Below are 17,699 nucleotides of genomic sequence, written 5' to 3'. Positions count from 1 at the left end.
AGCTTGGTCTATTGTTTACCATTCACTGACTAGCTAAAAAGCGCTACTCATTGGTTCTGGCTTTGACTGCACATCTCAATAGTCCAATAATCTACTTGTGCTTGGGCAAGATACAAACAAAGTTGGTGTCTGAAAAATCATTGCAAGTTATAATCATGAGGAACTGGGGAAGGGGTGCAAATTAAAGGAAAACATAATAAAATTTAGAAAAGGACTACTGTAAGATGTTTAAGTTGAAGAAAGGTGATTACTGTAAATACAAATTCAAACTGAAACCTACTATTTTAACAGTGTTTTTGCAGCAATTTTTGTTACAAAGCTTCCAAATATCTAGAAGCTCAGATTCCAAAGAACCCATTATGGTCACGGGAACAAGAAAGGTGAATATTTGTTCTAAATTTATGATTTACAATATTTTTTTTTTCATTTGAACTTTTAGTACTAGCTATAAGGAAGTGTAAACAATGGAAACATAGCTAATCTGCAATTTAAAAATATAATTTTTTAAAAATGTGCATGTAACATTTTGTGTCTAGTCATAAAAAGAGAAAACATGAGTGACTGGGTGAGGCTGTGGATTATCTTGCTGCCCTTTTTCCCTTGGAATATTGGTTGCAATCCAGCCCTAACTAAGGGAATGATGGCCTCTCATGTGATGAATTTGGGTTGTCACCACAGCTGTTAATGGAAAGGCTCAAGTGTGGCTACTGCAAGAAATTGGAAAAACATCAATATTTATTTTAATGTGAGAAATTATTGTCTTTTGTTTTGTAGATCTTCAGCATGTCAGTTATTAAAAGAACAAAGGTATGCAATAGTTTAATTAAAGTTTTGTGAAGTACATTGGAAATTTTCTTTTGTTTCTGGCATTTATTATCAAGAATGAGTAGTTTCAGGAAAACCTTTGTATGCGACTTGCTCTATATCTCACAGTGCACTCTTGAAATTGTTTGACTAGAGAATTTATGAACCAATAACTCATGTCATTCAATCAGTTATTCAGCTGTGATGAAAATACGTGGTGATAGCACAATTGATACAATTTGTTTATCCTTTATTGCTCACTGTTAAGTGATGTTTTCATTTACCTGTACACAATGCTTTGTATTATTTATCTTTTAAAGTTGATCATTGCTAATTAATTGTACTGCCATTTGTTTAGGAGATTTGGGCTTTGATCTTGTATTTAATTTTCTGCCTTTAATGCCTTTTGTGCATGAAAGTGAGAGATAAAATAAAAAGTGCATTTACGTGCATGCTTGTAGAAAAGTGAAGAGATATTTGAGATTTTGAAAGCTATTCCTTAATAAGATTGACCAGAAGATGGCGCATTTGTCTGTATATTTTGCTAAATGTAAATGTGGGAAGAAAGTTGCCTCCCATTCAAGACAGTTGCAATCAGCATTTTCTAATAAGTAGGGCTAGTTTTATTGATAATTTGTTTAATATTTAAAAGTTTTAAAGTGCTCTCATCTAAAATAAAAGTTCACTCTGGAATGTTATTAAAAGAACTTAGGCACTATATAAATCTTTTCATCAGGTGAGGATATCAAAGCACTTTAAAAGTACTTAAATGGTGATAAAGTGTTGTCACTGCCATAATGTAGAGAAAAACAGCAGCCAGTATGAACTTCCTTCCTCTTGCTTCACACACAAGGAGTCTAGGCTTTAAATCAGGGGTTTCCTCCAGTGCTATTTGCCCTGTTTCTACATCAGTCTCACTGCAGCATGACACCTAATGAACAAAATACACTTCAAAAGGAGAATATGAAAAGGCCACACGGTTTTGAATGATTTGTTGAGGTTATTAGCATGTGTTTTTAAAAATTCTGAGGCAAGTCAGCATTGGACCGATGTTTCATGACTCTTGCTAGGGGCTCATAGGAATAATGATGTCGCAACAAGCAAGTCTCTCTCACAGGGGAAATTTAGAATTCTTATCATTTTCAAATCTCTTAACTTCCTCCGCTCTCCAGCCCCGTGAGATATCTGCGCCTCTCCAATTCTGGTCTCTTGTGCATCCCAATTTTAATTATTTCACCATAAGTAACAATGTCTTCAGCTGCCGAGGCCCTAAGCTCTGGCATTCACTCTCTATCTTCGTTACCTTTTTTTTGACACTTTCAGTAAAAACCTACCTCTGCAACCAAACTTTTAGTCCTCTGACCCCAACGTGGCTCCGAATCATGTTTTGTTTGACAACCTGTGAAGCACCTTGGGATGTTTTATTAGAATAAAAGCACTATGTAAATGTAAGGTTTTTTTTGGAGGCCTACTGCTTTTGGACAGAAACAAAGAAGGTTCAGCTATGGCAGCTGCAAGCAAATTTCTTCCTCCATTTTCATGCTCTAGTCATTATGGGGGCAGGTCTATAACCTAGTGATGATTGGGGTGTTACTCTCTGCTCAGAATCCCTCCCCATTCATCATAATGGAAGCTACTGGACCAAATAGACAACTGGCCAGCTAAAGCCTCCAAAATATGTAAACCACCAGTAGGATCGAGCAAGGATTTGCTGCAAGGTCTCCAACAAAATTTGGGTAAGATTTACAGATAGCTTCAGAGACCTGAAGAGAAGTGTGGAGATTCACAAACCAGTCGGGAAATGAAATAAAGAATAGATTCATTACAAGATATTAATACTTGAACAGTCTGTCCTGTTTATTTAAAGCAGAAACTAATGTTAAATTTGTAATTTTATGATGTATGACCAGAATTTTTTTTTCTGTCAGCTTGAAACTATTTTTTTCTGTCATTGTTTGCAATAATTTATCCTCCTTCTCTTGTAGAGGTAGTTCTGGAGAAGAAGTGAGATTTCAAAGTTCAAGCATCCAGGTTTCAGATGTTGATAATCCTCCCTTTATGGAAGATCGGAAAGTGTCTACCTCCTCCTCAAGTGAGAACAATAGCAGTGACTCTGACCAAGAGTTTGTTTCCACCATTCTTTTTGGAGAAAAGTGTAATTTAAAAACTACAGAGCAGAAACTGTTCAAAAAACAGCAACGAGGCATAGCTACAAAACCTAAGAAAATGGTACCTGTGCCAAAACATTTAGAAATGGATCATGAAGTAGAAAATGTTGCACAACAATTGAAGAAATGCCATGTTAACAATACTGAGGAATCAAGTCCTAGATTGTCCCAAAGTGTAGAAGCTGAACAACTGACCCTTGTGCCAAAAGAAAAGTGCTCTCTGCCATCAGAGAAAAACCCATCTCCAATGACTACATTGACAGAATTAAAAGATAATGAAAAGCTTGTGGCAGATAAAAATTTTACAACATATGGTCTAAGCAAGAAGGGTGCTGCATCACTGAAGATGCTGATAGTAAAATCAAAATATTCGTGCTATTCTAGTTCAGGTAGATGCATTTCAGTAGCTGAACTGCCTGGTGTTAAAAGTAATGTTCTGGAATTACTAAGACAAACACTGAGTGAATGGAATACAGAAGAAACATTAAGATTTCTTTATGATTCCAATTTAAAATGCATGAAAATACCAACAAATTGGCCAAGTCGAACACCTTACGTAACTGAGCAAGAAGAGCTTGATGAAGATGACTTGGACAGTCTGGAAGTGGTTGAAATCACCAACCCTAGTGAAAATGCTGGAAACAATAAAAATGGCTTGACCAAAGATGTTCAAGTTGGAAGGCCAGAGACCATTGCAAGACCATTACCAAATTTTGAACAAATAAAGCAGGAATCCGAATTACTTAATTTGAAGGTCAGCGAGTTTTATAAGGGGCAGTATGTTTTGCCTGAGGATGTTGAAAGCAATTGTGATGAAAATTCTCAATCCATAAATTATGTGCAGGTAAGTCATACACTTTGAACATTGTAATAGTACCAGGGAATAACATTTAATAACTTGCATTGAGAAGTTTGCCATATTCTGGTGCTTGGCTGGCTTGTTGAGGTTTTTTGTAACTTTTAGCTTTATGACTTTAGGAGCATCCCCTTTACAATCTGAAGAGTAGAAATCTGGTAACTACTTGTAACAGCCTAAACTTATGTCCTCATGATGCTTTGGGAGTAGTTCAATCTAAAATGGTGGTTTAAAAAAATCTTAATGTATGTCGCAGTTAAATCATCCTTTTTCTCACCGATTTCTCCCACCCTTCCTGCCACCCACCAACCCCTACCCCCCTGCATGTTCACTCATCGTTGGTGTACAGTTCCAGAAGCACACTTTGGTAAGTCCCCCAAAGCCTAAATTAATTCAACGAGAATTCAAATTAAATGAGACTAAGTGGAATTTTTATTTGGAATTTAGGGAAATGAAGAGGAGAATCCAGTTCTTCCACTGGTAGATTTTGCTGCGCAGCACCAGATCCGCAAACGGATTGTGCTGGATAGACTTCAAAAAATGTAAGTATAACAATATTGGCAGGTGTTTATTAATATCCACCTAGATTCCGTGGTCTCTTTACTCCTCAGTAATTCTTCGAAGTTAGCGTAGTTACTATGAATTACTTGCAAGTTACTATTCTAATCTCGTATTCTTGGAGAATTACCTTTTTGGAAATGAAAACAGTAGGATGCGTGAATGAAAATACATCAGTGAATGACATTTAAAAGTATTTGTGTCACTTGAGTTTCTTAATTGAACCTCTAGATTTAATTTTTCAGGGTGCTATTGCATCACTTGACTGGTGCTTTCATAGGAACATCATACAATATTGCACTTTTTAAATGTGCCAATACAAATAATATGCATAAATATGCCATTTAACAAAAGTTTGCATTAAACCTTCTTTTAGTAGATAGAGAAGAACGAATGGCTTATTTCAGCAAAAAGCCTTTCTATTTATTTTCTCGGAGATTTTTCTGATACTCCTAGTCTTCTATCAATGTTGATCTTAAACAGATCTTTCCTGTAATGGATCCTAACTTTCAAGGTTTTTTTTTTGTCTGAAATTCATGGTTTCCTATGTATAAAGATGCAATAGCCTGAAGTTGCTTCTTGTTGGTGCTGTTTTTTTGGCGTAATTAGGCAGGAATTGGTGTAACTGATGGAAAAGATCATAATTTTTAAGCACCTTTTTCAAGCAAGTTGCTTTCAATGTGATTCACGTTTCCACAACCTTTTAAGTTTTTTAAAAATTGCATTAGAAGCAGGCCCTGGCTACAAAACTGGCCACGCTCCGGGGTGAATTAATATCCGTTGTGAGTTTCTGCTATTAAATCTTTTGCAGGCCTTTGAAGAGGCTCTGAAAACTAAGCTGGTCCTTTTGGGCGCAAGGCCACTAATAGAAACTTAGGTTTATGGGTGTAATTTGTTTTGAATTAACTAAAACTGACTACAGTGTCCCAATATAACTAGGAAATTTGGTTCTGTATATTTTAAGACATTTCAGTCGTTTAAAATTGGGTTACTTGCAAGTGGAGAATTGACACTGTGATTAAAAATGCTTATTTCTTTGTGATAAACTCATTTTTGGCTGCATTAATTGAACTACCTAGTTAAATATATCATGAATTAATTTTTTATAGCAACTTTAAGAACAAATTAATGTTTACATGCTATCCAATTGTGCTGGCTTATGGCAAATTCTTAACTTGATGATAGGGAAATGGGTTTGAGCAGCAACCCTCAAACACACTTTTCAAAATGATTGAAATTTTGGGCGCAGGTTTTGCCCGATTTAACAATTGCACCCAAAGTGTAACTGCCACAATATAATGGCCAAGATCTTTCAGTCTCTGGATCTTTGGAGACTGGGCGTATGACTGGAGATGCGCATCGGGACCCTGTGGTAATTTTTGACCTATGTGGGAATTGCCCGAGAAGTTTCAACTTCCGATGGGCAATTCCCCTGCTCCCTGGGACCCTTTATGAATGTCTCCAACTTTGTGCTAGAATTGGAGACTTTGGAAAGTTCCAATTTACTTACCTGAATAGTTACCCAGGAAATATTAGACATAAGAAAGACCTAGTCTATCTCCTGGGTAATTCCACAACTGCTACCCTAATCACTCTACCCATTCACCTCACTCATCCATTCACCTCTTCATTAAAATTCAAACTGGGATTTTAAACTTGCCATACAGCAACTAATGCCTTAAAAAGATGGCATGTCTTGTCTTCCCACTGATTACTCCCCTGCGACGGAGTTCTCTGAGAGACACTGTGCTCTGCATCTCTGGGAAAGCCAGGCTCAGAAGACCCAGCAAGTAATGCAGAGTAGCGTCGAGTCGGGGGAAAGTTTGAGCAGAGCGACAATTCAATGTTGATTGCAGTTCCTTGGAAGATCCAATGTTACGTAGAGACCGATAACTAAATGAGATATGAATTTCCCAGCAAGCAACAGAAATCAGCTTTCACATTTTAAAACTTTTACTGTAACAAACAAACTAAAATCAACATCGACTAAACGTTACTCAGCGGGCACTTAGTTAAACACCAAATGACAGAAAAGATATTTTTCCCATTGATTTATTAATACAACCAAAAACCCCACGCCACATTTATACATTACTCCACACACTCAGCAAATATGTAGCTTTCTGATAAAGGCCCAAAGTCCTCCCAGAGACTGGAAATATCTTCCAGGGTCCTTTTAAAACAAAGCCCCTTCACTCAACTTTCTGAGCATAATCAAATGGACTTCCAGTAGCAAGGCACGCTCTGGCAACTCCTTGGTCTTTAGATTGCCTCACGCCTCATCTTTTCAAACAGGGAATCCATCCTCACCAGCACTCTGCCTGATGGTTAACACAAAAAACAGCCCCTTTCCGCTGTTTGGCATAGAAGCACCTGTTTTCAGTTTTCTTCCCCAAATCTCTCTTCCTGGCTGACTCTGAGAGTCTGAGTCTTTGCACAGCAAGACCAGCTGCTTCCTCCTTTGTGTCCAGGTATTAAAACCTGCACTTTACTTCCAATAATATTGACCTGGGCCTCTATTCCCATGACAACCAAGTCACATGGATTTGTCTGTAGGAATTCGCATCCTCCTTTTCAAACTACTCCATTTTACCTTGAATTAAAATTTAAAACATAACTATACTACTGTAAAGAAAAATTCTAAAGGGAGGACCCACCATCCGTGGTTAACTAAAGAAGTTAGGGAAAGCATCACACTTAAAGAAAAAGCATGTAACTGCACAAAGGTGAGTGGCAGCTCGGATGATTGGTCAGAATATAAAGAACCGCAGAGAATGACTGAAAGGTTAATCAGGAGAAAGAAATTAGTATGAGAGGAAGTTAGCTAGAAATGTAAAAATGGACAGCAAATGTTTCTACAGCTTTTTGAACAGGAAAAGAGTGGGTAAAGTGAGTGCTGGTCCTCTAGAGAGTGAAAATGGGGAGTTAATAGATAATAAGGAAATAGCAGATAAAATGAACAAATATTTTACTTTTGCCTTCACTATAGAGGATGCAAAAAACATTCCAGTTATAGCTGTAAATCGGGAGGTGGAGAGGAGAGAGGAACTTGGTAAGATTACAATCACTAGGGAAGCAGTACTGAGCAAACAAATGGAGCTGCAGGCTGACAAGTCTTCAGGTCCTGATGGACTTCATCCTAGGGCCTTAAAAGAGGTGGCTAATGAAATAGTAGATGCATTGTGTTAATTTTCCAAAACTCCCTAGATTCTGGAAAGGTTCCATTGGACTAGCAAATATGACCCCTTTATTCAAGAAGGGAGGGAGGCAGAAAAAAGGAACTATAGGCCAGTTAGCTTGATAAGTGTCGTGGGGAAGGTGTTAAGAGCCTATCACTAAAGAGGTTATAGCGGGGCACTTAGAAAAGCTCAAGGTAATTGGGAAGAGTCAGCACAGTTTTATGAAAGGGAAATCATGTTTAACCAAGGGCAAATGGAGTGCAGCTGACTAACTAAATGAAGACTTTGTGGTTGATGAGAGGGGAGTTGTTCGTTCCCTCTTTCTATCTTTCTCACCCCATAGAAATTGGTTCTTGCCCTACTACAGGGAAAGGAGCTAGCTGTTTGGTGAGTATCTGGTAAGTGGATAAGTTCTATTCTGTTGCTTGGCTGAGAGTGGGGGCTGCAGGGTGAATCAGCAAACTGACCATAGCACCATGGTGCAGGAAACCATCCAAATAGGGGCAGCAAAAAGGAATGGAGTGGTAGTAGAGGACAGTATAGTAAGGGGGGTGGACAATGTTCCCTGTAGCAAAGAGCGAGAGTCCAGATGGCTTTGTTGTCTGCCCGGCATCAGGGTTCGGGACATCTGCTCAGGGCTGGAGAGGAACTTGCAGTGGGAGGAGGAGGGGTATCCAGTGGTCATGGTTCATGCAGGCAGGATGAGGAAGGAGGCTCTGCATAATCAGTATGACGAAGTAGGCACCAAATTAAGAAGCAGACCCTCAAAGTTGGTAATTTCTGGATTATTACTTGAGCCACATGCAAATTGGCATAGGACAAATTAGATTAGAGAAATGAATGCGTGACTCAAAGACTGGTGTGGGAGAAGTGAGTTCCAGTTTGTGGGGCACTGGCACCAGTATTGGGGAAAGTGGGATCTGTACCATTGAGATGGTCTACACCTGAACCATGCTGGGGCTGGTGTCCTCGTGAGCCGCATAACTAGGGAAGTAGAGAGGATATTAAACTGAATAGCAGGGGCAAGGGATCAAATTTGGGAAGATGTGGTAAACTAAAGAGTAGAGACAAGGCAAGAGAGATGGGTATTAATATGGGAAATGATAAACAGACTGTGACAGAAGGGACAGAGTACAAATCTAAGATTAAATCAGCAGATAAGGCCTAGACGCTACAAAAGTAATAGAAGGACAAAACTAAAGGCTCTGTATCTAAACGCACGTAGTGGTTCAAAACAAAACATGAACTGATAGCAAATAGAAATAAATAAGTACGATTTGATAGCCATTACAGAGACATGGTTACAGGACGACATAGATTGGGACCTGAATATTGAAGGGTATGTGACATTTAGGAAGGGCAAGAAGTTAGGAAAAGGTGGAGGGGTGGCTCTGTTAATTATTGATGGTATTGGCACATTAGAGAGGGATGACCTGAATTCAGGAAACCAAGATATAGAAGCGGCTTGGGCTTTGTCAAGAAAACAAGAAATTGTAATATTTTTCTTCTGGTAACCCTGCCGTATTTTTTTTATGGAATTCAGGCTGTAATTGGATTAAGAACTAGAGTGACGGCAAGGGTCTAAAGTCAATAGTAAGAAGTAGTTTTGATATGTTCATGAACCAAGAGGCACTTCAATCAGAGCTTTACATAAAGCAATAATAGGAATAGTTTGAACTGAGTTGTTTTAGTTCAAAGGGGGATATATGCAGGTTGTAAAATGGTGTAAGGAAGTGAGGTAAAGATAGGGTAAGTTTGTTTTTACAAGTCTAAGAGCTAAAGTAAAGAATGATTTAATCAATTCTGGGAAGAATGCATTGCTGAAGAGACTGGTTGAAACAATAGAGAGAGCAAAGGGAAGGAACACATTTAAGGAAATAAGCCTATGTGAGGGGGTAGCTGGTCAAACCTCCCAGACACAAGGTAGCTAGTCAGATCTCCCAGAAGATAGCAGAGTAGCTGGGAAGAACTGGGAAGACAGCGTGAACATGGCCAGACCTGAAGACCCAGTTACTGTCAGCCTCACATTACTGGGGAGAAAAATTACTGGAATTCTATAGATTTTAAAATCTAAGGATAGTTGCTGAACAGAAAAGGGAAAGGTTAGCTCTGAGGATAGTTAAGTTAAGATTTGTGGAACTGTTTTAAATACTGCTTAATGTGTGAAGTCATTCTTTTGTTTAAATATAATTGTTTTTATTTTCCTTTATTCTTTTAATAAATGTTTACTTTACTATAAAATCATCACAAGTAGTCAGGGAAATCGTTTCCTGATTTCAGAACTGCTCCTCATACTATATAAATTGCAAAAAGTATTTTGGCAGCTATTTCAAGTTTCCCTCTGGGATTTGAGCAGCTTGGCATTTACCATCCGCCATGCCATAACAGCTGAAATGAGGAATGCTAAAGACAAGAAGTCAGTTGTGGGAGCAGTGTACAGGTCCCCTAATTGTAACTATACAATAGGACAGAGTATAACAGCAGAGATAATGGGAGCTTTCCAGAAAGGTACAGAAATAATCGTGGGGGATTTTAACCTACTTATAGAGTAGAAAAATCAGATGGGCAGAGGTCGCATAGATGAGTTCATATAGGACAGAGATGAGGGGAAATTTTTGCTGAGGGTTGTGTAACTTCTGACCTCTCTGCCTCAGGAGGTGGGGTCACTGAATATTTTTAAGGTAGCGATAGATAGATTCTCGTTAGGCAAGAGAATCAGAAGTTAGGAGGTTAGATGGGAATGTGGAACTTGAAACACAAACAGATCAGCCATGATCTTATTGAATGGCAAGCAGGCTCGAGGAGCCGAATGGCCTACTTCTGCTCCTACTCCGTATGTTATAAATTCCAGTGCTCATAACAATTTGTTCTGATGGCCTCGCTCTCCCCTCATTCCTTCAGTCTACATCCAGCAACATAGCAACAGTTGCTTGTGCTCTTTTTTAATGTTACTTCCTACAAATTCTTTTAGGATGCATTGCTTTGTGCATTCTCAATATGATCGAATTACCACATTACTAGAAATAAGAAAGCAAATTTTAGCATTCAGAGCTTTGTTTTCCTTTTTTAGTTGCCTGCATTCATCCACAGCCAGAAAATGACTGAAAATTATGAATTTTAGATTCTGCAACCAGAGGCTGACCTCTTTGGAAACTGAACAGGCAGTAATGAAAATGTAGATTTCATTAATTTTGCCGCTTTCCCTGCCAGATTAAAATTGGATGCAACTTTTGAAGTAAAACTATGAAAGCACATTGATTTTTGTCTTTTTGTTTGAATTGGATGGCATAGACACAATTGTGGGTATTGTTCCCAAAGTAGAAGTAATGTGAAGTAATGTCTTCAGCTCTGAAGAAGAGTCATATTGGGCTTGAAACATTAACTGTTCCTCTCTCCACAGGTGCTGCCAGACCTGTTGAGTTTTTTCAGCACTTTCTGTTTTTATTTCAGATCTCCAGCATCTGCTGTGCTTTGCTTTTATAGAAGTAATGTGTCATGTATAGTAGAATCGGCTGCAGTAACCTGGATCATCCAAAGAAAATAGCCGAAGAATTTAATAGCAATTGTAAAACCTTAATATATATTTTTCATTCCTAGTTTGCCTGAATTACTGGGACCTCTTCGACTTGGGATGTCTGATGTATTTTCTGAACTAAGCAGTCTTGTAAAAACATTCAGGTAAGTGATTCAACTTACAATTTGTGTATGCCTGATGTATATGTCCTGCCTTGCCAGTCATTGTCAGATCTGACTCGGTCACAGCAGGCATAGGCCTTGCTTTCCTCTGTCAAAACCTACTCCAGAATCATTGTGGAAAGCCCTCACCTTCATGACCAGTTTCTCCTCTTATTCCTCCCCTTATAAAATCAATGAAACAAATTCATGGGCTTTTATCTCACCTAAGATTAAGACCAAAGCAATCACCTCTTACTCCTAACACAGACTCCTTACTCTTGTCAGTTCCATCCCCCACCTCCCCATGGCCACTACCTCAAACCCCATGGTTTTCAATCTCAGTGACTTCGAGCTATTTCCAACCCCAAGACCCCTCCATCACAATGATCACCTGATTCCACCTCCCTGTATTGCCCATCCCTATCCATGTCCTGCATATGTGCTTCAGAATACATTTATCACCTCCAGACTCTGCTCCAATGTTCTCCCAACCAGGCTTCAATCCTCCACTTCCATAAACTTCAGCTCTGAAAAGTTTGTGCTGTCCACATCATATCTCACCCCTCAGCTCCTGGTTTCCCACTGTCTCAAATTTGAAATTTTTATTCTCGTGTTCAAATCCCTTCATACCATCACCTCTCTCTACATCTGTAACCATAGAAAAGTTACAGCACAGAATGAGGCCATTCGGTCCATCTTATCCATGCCAGCCCGAGGACATTCAGATGCCCTCGGGCTGGTAACCTTCTCCATTCTGAATGAATCCTGCATTCCTTCAACTCTAGTCTCTGCATTTCCCACTAGCCTTTTGTCCCATTGTTGACGACAATTCCTGCAGCCAAATAAACCATATTTCTTTCCTAATGCTTTCTGTCTCTCCACCTCCTTACACTTTAAAAAACTTAGAACCCCCAACCTCAAACCAAGCTTTTGGTCACCCATCTAATAATCTTTATCGTTGTCTACTTTTGTCTGATTATGCTTCTGAAACACACCTTGGGATGTTTGTTCTACATTGAAGGTACTATTTCATTGCACTGTTGTTGGTGGATTTAATCTTGAAAGGTTCATGGAGGATTCCAGAATTACAAAAGTAATTATAGTAATTAACACTAAAACAAATTCTATATCCAAAATAGAAGCTGTTACCATGTCTATTTGTGCTACAGAATTATTTGGTGCATTTTGTTGGACACTATTGGCCAAGGTGGCTTAATTATGAGAATTTGTTTTTTTTTAAAAAAGCAACAGATTTACTAATTGTGTTTGTGTGTGTCTCTGCGTCTTTGCGTATCCCTGTATTTGTGAGACACATGGTCCCATGCATCCTTGAAGTGATCACAAGATAATTGAAGATTAGAAAACCCATTTGGCCCATACTAGTTCTTCCAACATGAAGCACTTGGGGATTGATCCCTGCCCTCATTGCAGCATCTTAATTGTTTCTTTAATGTATCAGTGTTTGCAACTACTACTCCTCCAGCAAGTTCATTTTATACAGACATACGAATTAGGAGCAGGAGTAAGCCATTCGGCCCCTCAAGCCTGCTCCACCATTCAATAAGATCATGGCTGATCTGATTGTGACCTCAACTCCACATTCCTCCTACCCCCGATTTTTAACCTTTGACTTCCTCCTTAGTCAAGAATCTATCTGCCTCTGCCTTAAAAATATTCAATGACACTGCCTCCACCGCTCTCTAGGGAAGAGAGTTGCAAAAACTCACGACCCTCTGAGAGAACAAAATTCTTCTCATCTCCATCTTAAATTATTTTTAAACTGTGCCCTCTAGTTCTAGTCTCTCCCACAAGGGGAAACACCCTTTCAGCATCACTCTGTCACGTTCCATCAGGATCTTATCTGTTTCAATAAGATCACCTCTCAATCTTCTAAATTCCATTGGATACAGGCCCAGCCTGCCTGACATTTCCTCATAAGATAAACAACTCCCCAGCACCCCATCCCAAGTATCAGTCGCGTGTACCTTCTCTGAACTGCTAATGCTCTTATATCCTTTCTTAAATAAGAAAACTAAAACTGTACACAGTACTCCAGATGTGGTCTCACCAATGCCCTGTACAACTGTAGCAAAATGTCCCTACTTTTATATTCTATTCCCCATGCATTAAACGACAACATTCCATTTGCCTTCCTAATCGCTTGCTGTACCTGCATACCAACCTTTTGTGATTCATGGACCAGGACACCCAGATCCCTTTGTACCTCCAAGTTCTGCAATCTCTCACTGTTTAAATAATATGCTGCTTTTACTATTCTTCCTGCCAAAGTGGACAAGTTCACACTTTATCACATTATACTCCATCTACACTCACTCAACCTATGTATGTCCCTTTGCAGACTCCTTATGTCCTCTTCACAATTACTGAATTATGGTCACAATAGGTAGGAAAGTAAGTTTCAAGGTACTGGTGGATAAGGATAACAGGAGTCCTCGGGTTAAGGTGCTTAATTGGGGGAAGGCTAATTGTAACAATATTAGGCAGGAACTGAGGAATCTAGACTGGAGGCGGATGTTTGAGGGCAAATCAACAAATGACACGTGGAGGGTGGGGGGCTTTCAAACGTCAGCTGATAAGAATTCAGGACCGGCATGTTCCTGCTAGGATGAAGGATAAGTATGGCAAGTTTCAGGAACCTTGGATAACGAAGGATATTGTGAGATTAGTCAAAAAGAAAAGGGAAGCATTCGTAAGGGCTAGAAGGCTGGGAACAGATGAAGCCCATGGAGAATATAAAGAAAGTAGGAAGAAACTTAAGCAAGGAGTCAGGAGGGCTAAAAGGGGTCATGAAAAGTCATTGGCAGCCAGAATTAAGGAAAATCCCAAGGCCTTTTATACATATGTAAAAAGCAAGATGGTAGCCAGGGAAAGGGTAGGCCCACTCAGGGACAGAGGTGGGAATCTGTGTGTGAAGCCAGAAGAAATGGGAGAGATACTAAATGAGTACTTCTCATCAGTATTCACCAAAGAGAAGGACTTAGCAGTCGATTTGTCTGGGGAAGAGCGTGTAGATAGCCTGGATCATGTTGAGATCAAAAAAGAGGTGTTAGGCGTCTTGAAGAATATTAAGGTGGATAAGTCCCCAGGGCCAGATGGGATCTACCCCAGAGTACTGAGGGAGGTAAGGGAGGAGATTCCTGGGGCTTTGACAGAAATCTTTGTATCCTCACTGGCTACGGGTGAGGTCCCAGAGGACTGGAGAATGGCCAAAATTGTTCCATTGTTTAAGAAGGGTAGCAGGGATAATCCAGGAAATTACAGGCTGGTGAGCCTTATGTCAGTGGTAGGGAAATTATTGGAGAAGATTCTTCGTGACAGGATTTACTACCATTTGGAAGCAAATGGGCGTATTAGTGAGAGGCAGCATGGTTTTGTGAAGGGGAAGTCGTGTCTCACTAACTTGATTGAGTTTTTCGAGGAAGTGACAAAGATGATTGACGATGGAAAGGCAGTGGATGTTATCTACATGGATTTCACTAAGGCCTTTGACAAGGTCCCTCATGGCAGACTGATACAGAAGGTAAAGTCGCACGGGATCAGAGGTGAGCTGGCAAGATGAATACAGAATTGGCTTGGTCATAGAAGACAGAGGGTAGCAGTGGAAGGGTGCTTTTCTGAATGGAGAGCTGTGACTAGTGGTGTTCCGCAGGGATCAGTGCTAGGACCTTTGCTGTTTGTAGTTTATGTAAATGATTTGGAGGAAAATGTAACTGGGCTAATTAGTAAGTTTGCAGACGACACTAAGGTTGGAGGAGTTGCAGATAGTGAAGAGGATTGTCAAAGGATACAACGGGATGTAGATCGGTTGGAGACTTGGGCGGAGAAATGGCAGATGGAGTTTAATCCGGACAAATGCGAGGTAATGCATTTTGGAAGGTCAAATACAGGTAGGAATTATACAGTAAATGGCAGAACCCTTAAGTTTATCGACGGGCAGAGGGATCTGGGTGCACAGGTCCACAGGCCACTGAAAGTGGCAACGCAGGTGGATAAGGTAGTCAGGAAGGCATATGGCATGCTTGCCTTCATTGGCAGGGGTATTGAGTATAAAAGCTGGGAAGTCATGCTGCAGCTTTATAGAACCTTGTTTAGGCCACGCTTGGAATATTGCGTACAAATCTGGTCGCCACATTACCAGAAGGATATGGAGACGTTGGAAAGGGTGCAGAGGAGGTTTACCGGGATGCTGCCTGGTCTGGAGGTTATTAGCTATGAGGAGAGGTTGGAGAAACTCTGATTGTTCTCACTAGAGTGACAGAGATTGAGGGGCGACTTGATAGAAGTTTACAAAATTATGAGTGGCATGGACAGAGTAGATAGTCAGAAGCTTTTTCCCAGGGTGGAAGAATCAATTACTAGGGGACATAGATTTAAGGTAAGAGGAGAAAACTTTAGAGGAGATGTGCAGGGCAAGTTTTTTATGCAGAGGGTAGTGAGTGTCTGGAATTCGCTGCCAGAGGAGGTGGTGGAAGCAGGTACGATAGTGGTGTTTAAGAGGCAGCTTGACAGATACATGAATAGGATGGGAATAGAGGGATATGGACCCCGGAAGTGCAAAATGTTTTAGTTTGATAGGCGATATGATCGGCGCAGGCTTGGAGGGCCAAAGGGCCTGTTCCTGTGCTGTACTTTTCTTTGTTCTTTGTTCTATCTTTGTGTCATCAGTAAATTTAGCAACCACACATTTGGTCCCTTCATCCTAGTCACTGATATAAATTGTAAATAGTTGAGACCTCAGCAATGATCCACGCGGCACTCCACTCGTCACATCTTGCCGATTTGGAAATGACCCATTTATGCCTAATCTCTGTTTACCTGTTACCTAACCAATCCTCTATCCATGTTAATATGTTACCCCCTACATCATGAGCTCTTATTTTGCTTAGTAACCTTGAATGTGGCATCTTGTTAAATGCCTTCTGGAAATATAAGTGCAGCACATCCACAGGTTCACCTTTATCCACATTGCTTTTTACTTTCTCAAAGAAATGCAATAAATTAGTTAAACATGATTTCCCTTTCACAAAACCATGTTGATGCTTTTCAAGTGTTGATTTCTGTCTGTGTGAAAAATAATTTACTCATACCGGTACATTTTCTCTTGGATCATGGAAGTAGAAAGTTTAGTTTGTACTGTGGTGTCTTGTGACACAATGGTAGCATCCCTAAATTTGAGGGAGAAGCTCCAGGTTCCAAGTCCCACTCCGGAACTTGATGGCCATGGACAGTGAGTTCATAACGTGGCAAAACAGATTGATTACCCAACCTGCAAATCCTTCCAATATGCCTGTGACAGGCAGTAAGAGCAGGAGAGTGTCCTGGTCAACCAGAATTTGCAAAAGACAGTAGTAAACCATTATATTACCTTTCTGAGCATAACCATGGGACCAACACATGGAAGTCCATTGTCACCAATGCCCTCTTAGGGGAAAAAAGAGAGTCTATAGCACAAGAAAGTTCAGTTAATTTACTGGATTTAACTTTAGGCAGCCATGTCAATCGATATTGTACATTAATGTGTTTTTTAAGCTTAATTATGTCAATCGCTAGTTTATATGCAGTTAACATCAGAACTAGTGCATTAATAATTACTTTTTTTTCCCACCACCATCAAACCTACATTTTTATTATTCTTTCATGAGAATTAAACATTGCTGGCAAGGCTAGCATTAATTACCCTTGAGAAGATGGTGGCCACATTCTTGAACTGCTACAGCCAGTGAGATTTGGTACATCCAGGATGCTGTTAGGGGAGAGCTCCAGGATTTTGACCTAATGGCAATATATTTCCATGTCAAAATGGTGTATGGAGGGTAACTTGCAGGTGTTTGTGTTCCCACGTGGCTTTGCCCCTGTCCTTCTCGGTAGTAGAGGTCATGGGTTTGGAAGGTGCTGTCAAAGAACCCTTAGTGAGTTGCTACAGTGCATTTTATAGGTGGTACACATTGCAGCTGGTGGTGGAGAGTGAATATTTGAAGTGGAGAATAGGACGCCAATCAAGCACACTCCTGACTTGCAGATGGTGAAAAAGCTTTGGGGGGTCAGGAGGCGAGTTACTTTTATAGAATATCCAGCCTCTGACCTGTTGTAGCCACGCTATTTGTGTGGCTCGGCCAGTTAAGTTTCTACTCATTTGCATGCGTAAATTAAAAGTTCACAATCTTCATGATTTCCAATGTCGTTGACCAATTTTTTTAAAGAAAATCTGCACCAGTTTATTTTTTAGTGTAAGTATATTAAAAAATACTTTTTTTTAGAACAATGTAGTTATTTGAGCCAATGTTCAACCAAATACTGTTTAAAAATTAAGATATAATTAACAGTGACAACTGTTTTTATTCTCCAGCAAATACTATTTATCTTTTTGGTAGAAAATAATTTCCATGGCTTAATGGACCTATTTAAACAAAATGAAAATTCACCAGATGGATTCGTCAG

The 17,699-nt window shown here is 39.8% G+C and overlaps 1 protein-coding gene across 3 annotated transcripts in view; it reads left to right on the top strand.

Annotated features, from left to right (window-relative positions):
• The window catches only part of rpap2 (RNA polymerase II associated protein 2), a 111,429-nt gene that overhangs the window by 5,480 nt on the left and 88,250 nt on the right, over positions 1–17,699 (top strand). For all 3 annotated transcript variants that reach the window (XM_078560784.1, XM_078560783.1, XM_078560785.1), the window contains exons 4-8: positions 292–380; positions 775–807; positions 2,790–3,816; positions 4,276–4,370; positions 11,163–11,243. In XM_078560784.1, the coding sequence (XP_078416910.1) occupies positions 292–380; positions 775–807; positions 2,790–3,816; positions 4,276–4,370; positions 11,163–11,243 (1,325 nt within the window). The remainder of the gene's footprint in view (positions 1–291; positions 381–774; positions 808–2,789; positions 3,817–4,275; positions 4,371–11,162; positions 11,244–17,699) is intronic.

The sequence above is a fragment of the Cetorhinus maximus genome, chromosome 17, assembly GCF_964194155.1.
Source record: "Cetorhinus maximus chromosome 17, sCetMax3.hap1.1, whole genome shotgun sequence".
NCBI classification, from domain to species: domain Eukaryota; kingdom Metazoa; phylum Chordata; class Chondrichthyes; order Lamniformes; family Cetorhinidae; genus Cetorhinus; species Cetorhinus maximus.
Note: the sequence above shows the minus strand (reverse complement) of the source record. Positions and strands in the feature narration are given on the sequence as shown.